Genomic DNA, 12,105 nt, shown 5'->3' on the forward strand with positions numbered 1-12,105 from the left:
CAAATTGACCTGTTCAATGTCACACTGCCTCAGGGAAATGATAATTTCCAATGAACTAACCTACAGCTTTCAGGTGGGCTTCATTTGGGGGAATACACAAAAGTTCCATCTTCTCCTGAAGAAGGGAGGAAAACATCTTTCATCTCTTATTAGTCATAGTGCTGAAATATCTTTAGTGCCCTCTGGTGTGCCTTTCAGCAATCAGTATATGCATAAAATGAAAATTAATTGACATTGATTTGAATACAACCTTTGGTTCATCTTTCTGACCACTTCTAAACAAGCCTTCAATTTCCCAGGACACACAGGAGATACAGTTAACATCTCCATGGCATTTATTGACCCAAAGCATCAGTTTAAAAGGTAGGTTTTAGCAAGTATCCTAAATATAAACATTAACAGAAAATACAGAATTTCACTTTCTGTTGATTCAATTGACACTGTGAATTCAGTTCTCCACACCTCTAGCAGTCTCACATTTGACTCCAATAACACTACCAGAGCCTTTCCTGTTTCACTTAATACTACTATATTTTTAACTAAAAAAACCAAAAAAACCAAACCAAACAAAAAAAAATAAAAAACCCCTCCCTAAACCATTTTCACTTTTTCCACTTTCTCATCCATTTCATCTCTTCCTGCTTTAATACAGAGGAGTTTTACAGAAATAAGTTGTACAACCAGTGTAAACTTCACTGTTTCTCCCATTGCTGACAACTTAAGTCATTGCTTCTTTGCCCACTAAAGATCTCCACCAGGTATCTTAGGATACAGTTTCATGTTACCCTGTATCTGATACAACTCCGGATCCCATATGCTCAATCTAGCAAGCCTTTGGCCTTAGGAAAATCAGAAGAGTAACCCAAACCAAGAGAAAGCTATTGATTTTTAATGTCTGGGTGACGTTTATGCCATACCAGTGACCGTCAGAGCTGGCAACTGCATGACTGTGAGATTTCATGCAAAGGACACCACACGAGGGATACCTCAGGGAAAAGAAGTGGGAACTTCTGTCAGCAGCCCAATGTGACACTGAATCAACTGCAACAGCAACTGTGACCTATTCAAATCTGCAGTCCAGTTTTGGGTTCCCCAGCACAAGATGGACATCAGCATAGTGAATGAGTCCAGCAGAGAGCTACCTAGATGATTCAGAGGACAGAGCACTTGATGCACTGAGAGAACTGGGTTTGTTCAGCCTTCAGAAAGCTCTGGCAGCATCTTACTGTCTAAATCTATGTAATGGGAAGGTGTAGATAACAGAGACAAATTCTTTCAAGTGGATGGAACAAGGTTCAATGGATACAACTTGAAACATGTAAAATTTCAATTTAATATAAGGAATTTCTCACTTTTTTTTTAAACAATAAGGGTGGTCAAGCTCAGAACATGTTGTCTGCAAAGGCAGTAAAATCTATGTATTTGGAAGTATTCAAAATTCAGCTGCACGCAGCCCTGAGCAACATGCTCTTGTTTAAGCTGCTTTGTGCACTGGGCTGGACTAGATGATCTCCAGAAGTCCCTTCTAATATACCTCAGTCTATGAGTTTATTAAGTGCATCAACTCTTTTCGTATAATCACACCAAAATGATTCCTATTGTATTTTTTCTTCTGAAAGAAGGACTAGAATTTGAATATCAAAACACAATGTGCTTTAATTCGCACTTCTTATTTTTTTAAATAAGAACATAACCACACTCAGGGAAAACATTCCATTTTCATCACTCACAAGAATTGACTAAAGGAACAGCTTTGAGACACCCTTGCTCAGCTGAGACATTTCAAATGGCACATGTTCATCCACAAACCAGCTTGCCTCCTGGAGTGATCAGGGCTGCTGGATCTGACCCTTACTGAATTCTGAACAGAACAGAGCATGGGCAAACCCACCCATTCAGGTAGGTACTGCCAGCTACCACTGGCCAGATGTAAAAGACTGTGGTTCCTGAACTAAGAGGATCAACCTGAGACACCTAAAGAATTGCAGCAAGCTGACAGAACTCTAAAGCACAGTATTGACCCTGCACACAACATATTGTCTCTCAGGAACTGAGTTTTACAGCTCAGAGAGGAGCAGGCCAGATACCCATGCGTGCCAGTCACAAGAAGCCAAAACTCAGCTGAGAGGCAGCATGAGTTGTGAGCCAAGAACAACCAAATTCAGTAATTTAGGACCTGATTCAGAAATCACATTTCCCCATTGCCCTCCTAACATACAGTGATAATTTAGCTGAAAATAAAACAACAATCAGCCGTTTCCAGCAACAGTGAGAAAGATGAATAAGGCAGCCATCAAAATTCCTTTAGGCATAGGAAAAAAGTAACATTCTGGAAAGATTTTCTGGAGTGTAAACTTCATTTTTTTTATTTACTTATACTGTTAACTCTGCATGCTTTAATCCTTCTCTGTTTCACAGGCTGTTTAATGAGGAATTAGCACAAAAGTACAAACCTACTTCTGACAGAACAAAAGTCAGATTCTTCTTCATATTGAGACTATTCAGGCAGACCAAACTGCATCCCCTTCATCCGATCCATGCCATTTTGGTAAGTTTCCAGGAGGCAACACTGACTTCAGTGTACAAAACATCTTTCTGTTATCACTACAGATAACATCTGAACATAAAATAGAGCTAACTGTTGCATTTAAAGCCATGGTACCTGACCCCATCCAAAACTACCTCAAGTTAAAAAAACCAGCATACAAGGGAAACTACACAAAGAAATTTGATTTGGAGTTAAAGTAATAAACACAGTGGTATTATCTTAGGCTATTTTACATCAAGAAATTGGATTCTGACTCACATGCTGCTAATCACATGGCTAAAGTAGAAATTACCACTCAAGCCTCCAATCAATTTTGCCCATGGCAAAGAAGTACTATGAATAACACATCCTTACAGTTTCCACAACAGGACATAAGGAATGCTAAAAATCTTTGACTGAAAATTCTGGAAACTCTTTCACCAGCCGTTCACGCGAGGAGGACTGAAATCTGCCAGAAGTAGCAAACAGATCAGTGGGGGTGGTAACCACTTCAGCCATCCTGCTTAAAGTCTTAATTCAAATCTGAAATCTGTAGTTCTGGACACCTTCGGCTGCCCAGTTTTGACTCCGCCTGGCACAAGTGAGCACTGTGAGCCTGGCTGTGTGACACAGCCACACGACACAACAAGCAGGGCCCAGCCTTCTCTGCCACCCTGGTAGCACCCAGCATCACAGGGCCCTCCGTCGACCTGTGTGTCAGAGGCCCTTCCTTCTCTTAAGTCACGAGCCTCAGACACGGTGAAGGCAAGAACTTTAAACACTTCTTTTCTTTTTCTTTTTTTTAAAGTTATTAGGATGTTTTGAATGTGACCAAAACGAACCAAACCTCAGCAAAAGGGAAGGAAGGCAAGGAGCAGTTTTTGACAAGCTACAGCCCAGCCGAGGCAGCAGCCCCGGGCAGAGCCGAGCCAGAACGCCAGGGGAGCCAGGACACTCCCAGCCCCGGGAGCGGCGGCGGGGCGGACGCTACTTACAGCCCTGGTCTCATACAGCACCAGCTTCTGCACGGAGCTGATCAGGGGGGCGGCCGCCGCCGGCATGGCGGCCCCGAGGCAGGGCCGGGGCGGGAGCGGCGGGGGCTGCCCGGAGACAGCCCAGGAACAGGCGGTGGGTCCCCGCCAGAGCAGGGGGGGGACACACCGGGACTGAGCTCCGGCAACGGGGGAACCCGGAAGTGGCGGCGCGCCACCGCGCCGGCGCACCCACGGGACGGAGAGGAAGCGCGCCTGCGCCGCCGCCGCCACTGCCGGAGGGGCCGGCGAGCAGCGTCACGCGCCGCTCCTCGGCAGCAGCGGCTCCCGGCAGCGGCGGCTCCCGGCAGCGGCACCGGGGCGGGCGAGGCAGCCGCAGCCGTAGCCGCAGCCGCTGCTCCCACCGGGACGCGCTCCCTGCGAGGGGAGCACGGTCAGCACCAGGAACAGCTCCGCAGCCCCCTCGGGGCCTCCGCCTCACCCGCCTCTGAGGGGCGGGGCCAATGACAGAGGGCGGGGCCTCTGTCTCACCCTCCCTGACAGGGCGGGGCTCCATCTCCCTGGGGGCGGGGCCAGGTGCAGGGGGCGGGGCTCGACCGTTGCCCGGGCACCGGGGCGCGCGCGAAGGTAGCGGGGACCTCGCTCAGGCCTCGCGCGCGTGCGACGTAAGTGCCCCTCCGATCCGACCCCAGGGAGGCGTCCACCGGGACATGGTCCTGGGAGTGGGGACGGTGTGTGTCTGGCTGGTTTAATTCTTTGCTTTGGTTGTGGTGTTTTTGTGAATTTGGAAATTGACCCTTAATTGTGAAGGTCTAGGAAAGGGCGAAACTGCGGGGAACGGCAGGTAAAGCTCAACCGGTGCGTTTCCTATGAGAGAAATCGGGTGTTGGTTCGCACGTGGAGGCCTTTTTTTTATATATATTAAAATACTTATTACGAAGGTGTCTGAATGTTTCAGTTTGACGTTTCAAGACTCTTTTCAGATTTTTTTTTCAGATTTTTCAGATTCTCAGTAGAATTTTCAAATTCAGTTATTTAATTTAAAAATGACTGGGGGTTTTGTGGGGTTGTACTGGGTTGTGTGGAGGTTGTACTGGGGCTGTATGGGTGAGACTGAAGTGGCCCTCTAAAGAAAGCCAGAGGGTTTTTTTGCCTTCTTCAAATAAGCTTTAACAAGCTTCTCACATTTTTGGCCTCCATTTGTGTGAAAGGCCCACCCAAATTTTCTTCCAACTTACCTTAATTAGAAGCTTGTTTGGGTTTTAATTTGTTGGGATGTGCGGCTTCTGGCAGTCCTGGAAAAGCTGGGATTTGTGAGTGGACAGATTATGAACCGTGATTTGATTCTACAAAGCCTTATTCATGTACCTACGTGTGGTTCCACTGACCATGACGGGGGCCTTCTGTGTCTGAAGCTCAAAAGCGAAGGTCTTAGCAGGCCCACGGTACATTTCAGGGACCAGAGAGACTGTGTGGTAATTGGAGCACGAAGGACAAGGCAATGAAACAACTAAAAAAGAGCAACAGGCAGTTTGAGAGTCAGGAAAAAGTTGTTATCAACTGCCCCTGGGGGTCCGGGGCAGTTCTGACAGTCTCTTTTTTTTCACAAGTGGCTTTTCTCTTAGTAATGGGTATGTTCTGAATTGTGTACGTTCTCTAAATGCTTTTTCTTCTTATAACAGTTTGTTGTTTTGTTTTTTTTTTTACAAAGCCATTTACCTTGTAATTCAGTTCCACTTGAAAGTCATTTTACACATATGTAACTACTGTATTTTTCTCCCAGTCTTAGATAATACATGGCTTCGCAGGAGGAAAAACAAGCTCAGCCCTTTACAGACATCTTTGATGAAGATGAGGCTGAAAAATCCTTTCTGTTGTCCAAGCCCACTTGCTTAATTATCTTTGGAAAGCCAGTAAGATGTCTGATAGAAATTTTTTCTTCAGATATTTTGCTAATGATTTTACTTTTCCTTTCAAAACATTAGTTTAGCGATGCTACCAAAAGGATCGAACACCTACTTTTTCACCTTTTCCACTCTTCAAATCCTTCAGAGTGTGGTAAAGATTCTGATCTCATTTAATGAGGCCAATTTTTGGCCTGAGTGATCGATCAGGTACAATTGAAAGTGTTAAAAGTTACACGTTGCTCAAAAAATTTCTTTTCACATTGACAACTGGATGGTTTTTATTTTTGTGGTGGTTTAACCCGAGCCAGCAACCAAATCCCACGCAGCCACTCACTAGCCCCAGTGGGATGGGACAGAGAATCAGAAGGGTAAAAGTGAGAAAACTCATGGATTGAGATAAAGGCAGTTTAACAGATAAAGCAAAAGCCACACATGTGAGCAAAGCCAAAGAAGGAATTAATTCACCACTTCCCATGGGCAGGCATCCCCAGGAGAGCAGGGCCCCATCATGTGAAACGGTTACTTAGGAAGACAAACACCATCACTCTGAATGTCCCCCCTTCCTTCTTCTTCCCAACTTTATAAGCTGAGCATGATACCATATAGTATCCCTTTGGTCAGTGGGGGTCAGCTGTCCCAGCTGTGTCTGCTCCCAACTCCTTGTGCACCTCCAGTCTCTTCACCAGCGTGGCATTATGAGAAGCAGAAAATGCCTTGTCTCCGCATAAGCACTGCTCAGCAGCAGCAAAAACATCTCTATATTAACAACACTTCTTTTCAGCACAAATCCAAAACATGGCTCCATACTTGCTACTATGAAAAAAATTAACTCTACCCCAGCCAAAACCAGAACGATGTTATTAAGTATTCTAACTTTTAAAAAACTTGATGGTTAAAGACATAAATAGCCATGAAAGAACCTTAAGGTTAATGTACTGACTTACAGACGTACAATGAGATATTACATATCTTAACCTTAATATTAAAATTCTGACATAGTTATATATCATGTATTTGGGAACATCTGAAATCCAACAAGATTGGATCCAATAAGGTTTGTACTTCATTTCAACTATAATTCAAGATCTCTCTTTTTCTCAAATAATTTGTGGCCTCCCGTACTTAGGAAAATGCAATGTTTTATAATCCTAAACTTCTCAGATTTTTCTCTTTTACCAAATGTAGGAGACTTTGTGTGGGGGTGCATTAGTGCCTTAGTTTGCTGAAGGGAGTTCTTTTTTTGGTACAAGTTTGCTGTATAACATGTCGTATGGCTATATGCACTTAAAAGAGTGCACTCAGCTCAGTAGAAAACTACTGAACTAGCTTGTCTAATTTTATACAAACGTCAAATTTCTAACCTCACATGAAAAAGGTAACTTTACATTTTTTAGACTAAACCAGCATAAAATGCTCCTTGAAAAATAATACAAAAATATTCTCATATTCTCAATCATTGCTTTCAGTAGACGCTTTACATTAATACAGATTTAACAAAGGGTTAAAACTGTACAGTCCTTACCAGGAAAACAGGGAATTAAATAGTCTATCTTTATGATAATATTTTTTATTTATATGAGTGATGTGTAGAGCACCTATCTTATTTAAGATAGATCTTTTAAGTTAAAAACACAGTGCCATTAAACCAAAACCAAATATATATACTTACATCACATCTGTAAGATTTAAACTGTGAGAAGCTGGAGTGTTTGCTGATACATTGTTAACTGGGAACTGTGATTTATATTTTTGTGGATTTTTACTATTTTTTAATCACAAAATTTATCTGGGGTAAGCAAACTGTCAAAACAGGTCTTCGTATATGCCCTTGGAAAAAAGGGGCACAATCCTGAGGGTGGAAGATGGTGAGTTACAAAAAATCCCATTCAGGTAGCTGTACTCTTAGATGCCTCATTTTTCTTGATTGTGTCGGTTCCTGAAGACTCATATAAATGATAAAATAAACATTTTGTCAGTATCAAACCATTTTTAAGCATTTGTTGTTTTAGTCAAAGAATATTATCCCTATGTATCCTACTCAGAAAGGCTTGAGCAGGTTTGCATCATAATAGGCTTTGAGGCTGAAGATAATAAGTTTCAGTCCTAAAGGGTTTCTCATAGGAATATGTGGGCAAATCATAGCTGAGTTTTAGATAGAGTTACTCAGAAACAAAGTCTTTGATGATAATTAACTGCAAAGGGCAATAGCAGTATACTAGCAATGCTAGGCAGTATACAATAGAGGATGGTAATAAAAGAGTGTTCTGTGTTTGTCCAGTGCATAACTCAGAGGCCCTAATCCCAATGGTAGCTTGTAGTTGTTTTTATCATATGAAAATATATTCTTTATTGTGTGATATGTTTGCGGGGGTTTTTTTTGGTTTTGTTCAGCCTGTTTTTCTTTTAAAAGTGTATTTTTTGTTTTAAGGGTTCTGGAAAGAAAACATTAGCTAGAAAACTAGCACAGAGATGGAATTGCATTTTCATAGAAGGTAAACATACACTGTATTTGGAACATTGCAATTGTTTCACAATATCTTTTGGTTTAGAATGTCCTCGCTGTTCCCTGGAGCTCAATAAGGCATGTTTCTGATTCCAGCAAAGGCTTCTGATAAGGACCAAGTAACCATTTTGCCAGAAATACAATTGCTGATAATGGCTTTTTAGTTATTGAAAGTCTTAGAAAATCACTGTGGGGGTTTTTTTCATCATAATCAAATTCTATTCCCAATCCTGTAAGGTGATTCATGTGACCCTTCTTGTTCACATGGAGGCAACTCATTCAACTCCAGGGAGCACAGACATTTTCCAATACAGACCATGAAAAAATAGAAGGATCTTTCTTTTCTTTTGTGCGGTGTTCAGTGCAAGGTGGATGTCCTCCAGGAAACAGAAGCATAGCTTTTGTATCACTGCAAGTAGTAAAGGAAGTAATGGGAACTGGCATTTTCAAATTTCTAAACCAAAAATATCCAATGGCTTATTTCAGAAGGTGTAGTTAATTTCTCCTACCATGCATTTACCAGAATAAAAGGTGTCATTTAATTTTTTAAGCTCTTGAGCTACATTTCTGACAGTCCCTCTCATCAAAGATTTTTGAAGATTTGTAGAGTAAAACCTGTTATGTATAACATTATCTTATTCTCTATAAACACATTGCTTGAGATTTCTTTTTCATTTTGAGGCATCTTAGAAAGAAAGTTCCTACAGAAAAGAATTAAATCTCTGGAAGTTGTTTGAGGTTTTTTTGGTCCTAATTTTGTCAGCAGTAAGTAAAGAAACGCTAAAAAAGATGTAATTTTTTTAATGCCCTGGTAATATTTTTATATCTCTGACATTATAATTCACAAATCTTGATTCTTTCACTGAAGTTTTATGAAAGAAAGAAAACTTTTACACCACATATGTCCTACCAGTTTGAAGAGTAATACAATATTTTTAAGTAAAAGAAGCACAATATAACCTTAACTATGAAGAAATTTCTTGAGTACCTCTTTGGGAACACCAAATTGTAAATCAGATGTTATGGTATATATGTGTAAGTTGTTCTGATTATGAACTTATTCTTTACATATCATTTATGCTTAAGTTTTGTCGTTTAAATTTGCCCCCTGGTATTTTTTTATTGTTCTAATGAAAGCCCTCTAGTGGACAGGGTAACACTTCATATTCCTGTGAGTATGTAGTTATTAATCAGATGAAGCATCTTTATCTTCTTTTGAAGGTTTGGAACTCTAACATGGTAAAATTCAGTTTTAATAAAGTGCTTTTTGGACTTATGTAACTATAGAATTTTAAATTCATATTATTGTATAACAAAAAATTAATACCTGTTCCAAAACATAGATCAGACCAAAATCAGAAGGCACCTCAGGAATGTACTTAAGCCAATCCACTCTGTTTGAAAGTATTTAAACCATTACTGACAAATGTCCATCAGATTTGTTTTTAGAATCTCTAGGCAGTCTGTCTCTGTAACACAGTCTTTGCCATTAGAAAGTTTTTCTTATGACTGATCTAAATCTCACTTTCTGCATTTTTAAGCCTTATTTCTAGTAGATTCAGAGAATTATTCTTTTCTAATTTTTCTCATGATATTTCTTTTAATCTTTTGGTTAGTGTACCCACACAATATGTGTACACACATATTCCTTCAACTTTAGCTAGTAAGTTTTTTTTTCACTTTCTACATCAAAAAAGAAAGAAATGAAGAAATTCAACATATATAAACATGAATAATTGAGTTCAGAAAGGACCTCCAGAAATGACTGAGTCTCAACCTTCCTCTCAAAGCAGAGTCAACTAGAGAGGGTTGCTCAGTTGAGTCTGGAATATTTCCAAGGATGGAGACTCTGTGTCCTCTCAGAGAAACACTTTACAATGTTTGACTACCTTCATGATGAAGAATTGCTTCCTAATTACCCCATTCAGATTTCTCACGTTCTTCTTATGTCTGTTGCCTCCTGTCCTAATTGCACTTCTGTGAAGACAGTGGTTCTGAGTTTGTGATCTCCCAGTAAGTTTTAGACAACAGTAAGATTTGTCTGTTTTTCTTCAGGCTGAACAAGGCCTGTTCTTTTGGCCTTCCTAGTACATTCAACACTTCTAATCATATTGGTGCCCACTTCTGGACTTGCTCCAGTGTAAAAATATCTGTCCTGTGTTGTGTTAAAAATAAACCAAGATAGAGAATTATTAAATAGGAAAAGTGTTCACAGTCTTTCTATCTTTCTATCCATTTATCCAATGAATAGTTCAATACTCATAAATAAAACAGGGCCAGGATGCACACAGATTGCTGATTTTCAGTTGTCTGTATCGTTTATTAGTACATTCCCTGTCTCAGCTTTGGCCTGTGGCAAATGCTGTTCTCCCAAGCACCCATTCATTGTACGAAGGATGGTATGTGCAACAGTCATCATTAGTAGTAGGAACAGTTGGAAAACAGCCACTGTGTTTGAGAAGAAAGATTATGGCCGTATAGGCATGAGCCACCTGGTTTCAGGACCTTTCCCTGACCTGGTTTATTAGTAATATAAATGTAGCCTTAAGGGTCATTCTTGAAAACTTTTGTAAAGTGTCTGCTTATTTAATTTGTACAGAAGTGTGAAAGACTTCCAGGATCGTTCTGCTATGATGCCACTGTCGACATAGACAGAGGGCAGGTCTTTGAATTTAATGAATGTCAAGTTTAGTATTTATTTAATTTTAGACAATTAAACTATGTAAGAAATAGATTCTTAATGACTTTTTTAAGTAGATGGTTTTGTGCATCTAAGCAGTTCTGCTACATCTTGCTTTTAAAATTTAGGAAGGGATTGAGCTGAAATACTTATCTATGGATTACAAAGGGATAATGCTGACTTAATATAAATCAGTAGTTAAAATAATCCTGCAAAACTGCTGTTGTGCATTTTTCTGTAGTGTGTACAGGGTTAAACTGTAGGGAGAAACACCTACCCAAACCTTGCCAGAAGGCTCTAAGTTCTGGGTGGGCAAAGTACAATAATGGCCCTAATTATAATGGCTGTTCATTCAAAAGTAGTCTGATGGCTTGGAACACACATACATACTCTGGTGTGTCTGTGTATGTATTTATGTATCTGCATATACCTGTCTGTATAGAAAATACTTTTTATTAACTATTTTAATTTTCTTCTCTCTGATATGCTCTGTCAGCTTCAGAAGTAATTCAAACAAATATTCATGAAGAAACAGAATATGGACTTAAGGTAAAAGTCTAACCTTCTAGTGAGTTTTTCACATTCTTGACAAATCCATATTGTATAATACTATGTTTTGCATTTTACCTTAGTGTCAAGAATTGCTTTTTAAAGGTGAAAGTATTTCTGAGGAACTGGTTACCGAAATGGTCCTGCAAAAGCTTGAGTCACCAGAAGTTGCTCATTTTGGTAAGTATGTTTGTAGCTTAAACTTCTTAGAATGTACTAGCTGTAATTTTCATAGAATCACAGAATATGCTGAGTTGCAAGGGACCCATCAGGATCATCGAGTCCAGTTCCTGGCCCTGCACGGAACCATCCCCAAGAATCATACCATCTGTGTCAGAATATTGTCCAGATGCTTCTTGAACTCTGTCAGGCTTGGTGCTGTGACCCCTTGCCTGGGGAGCCTCTTCCAGTACCCAATCACCCTCTGGATGAAGAACCTTTTTCTAATATCCAACCTAAAACTCCCCTGGCACAACATCAGGCCATTCCCTCAGGTCCTGTCACTGGTCACCACAGAGAAGAGATCAGTGCCTGCCCTTCCTCTTCCCTTGAGGAAGTTGTAGACTGCAAAGAGATCTCCCCTCAATCTCCTCCAGACTGACCAAACCAAGGGACCACAGCCACTCCTCATCAGGCTTCCCCTCTCTCCACACTTTACATCCATTGGTGCTCAAATATGACTTATTTTGTATTAGATGGTAACACGTTTTTTCATGCTCTTCAGGTTGTGAAATATCAATAAAATGAGTGTGTTTAGGGATTAACTTACGGATATGGTATGTTTTGTCACAGAGAGTAAGATGAAAATAGTATTGGTAGTAGTAATAATTCTTCTATTTGCAGAAAGATTATGTTAATTGAGGCTGTCAAGACTAGTGCTGCAGATCTTGCTAGTCTGAACCTGCTTTCCTGAAGAAGAAACAAATACGCTGCTAAGTGGAAAGAAA

General features: G+C 40.5%; 2 protein-coding genes across 6 annotated transcripts in view; one reads left to right on the forward strand and one right to left on the reverse strand.

The window, feature by feature from the left end:
* Positions 1-3,670, reverse strand: part of FIG4 (FIG4 phosphoinositide 5-phosphatase) — a 60,131-nt gene extending 56,461 nt beyond the window's left edge. The window contains 1 exon segment of the mRNA XM_032681352.1: positions 3,523-3,670. Coding sequence (XP_032537243.1) covers positions 3,523-3,588 — 66 coding nt within the window. The 5' untranslated portion in view covers positions 3,589-3,670.
* Positions 3,671-4,088: 418 nt separating this feature from the next.
* The window catches only part of AK9 (adenylate kinase 9), a 58,430-nt gene continuing 50,413 nt past the window's right edge, over positions 4,089-12,105 (forward strand). For 3 of the 5 annotated variants that reach the window (XM_032681353.1, XM_032681356.1, XM_032681358.1), the window contains exons 1-5: positions 4,089-4,184; positions 5,303-5,432; positions 7,855-7,918; positions 11,106-11,158; positions 11,242-11,338. In XM_032681353.1, the coding sequence (XP_032537244.1) occupies positions 5,316-5,432; positions 7,855-7,918; positions 11,106-11,158; positions 11,242-11,338 (331 nt within the window). In that variant the 5' untranslated portion in view covers positions 4,089-4,184; positions 5,303-5,315. Of the gene's footprint in view, positions 4,251-4,285; positions 4,378-5,302; positions 5,433-7,854; positions 7,919-11,105; positions 11,159-11,241; positions 11,339-12,105 lie in introns of those variants that run through there. The other 2 variants (XM_032681354.1, XM_032681355.1) reach the window with 2 other exon arrangements.

The sequence above is a fragment of the Chiroxiphia lanceolata genome, chromosome 3 (assembly GCF_009829145.1).
Source record: "Chiroxiphia lanceolata isolate bChiLan1 chromosome 3, bChiLan1.pri, whole genome shotgun sequence".
Taxonomy (NCBI): domain Eukaryota; kingdom Metazoa; phylum Chordata; class Aves; order Passeriformes; family Pipridae; genus Chiroxiphia; species Chiroxiphia lanceolata.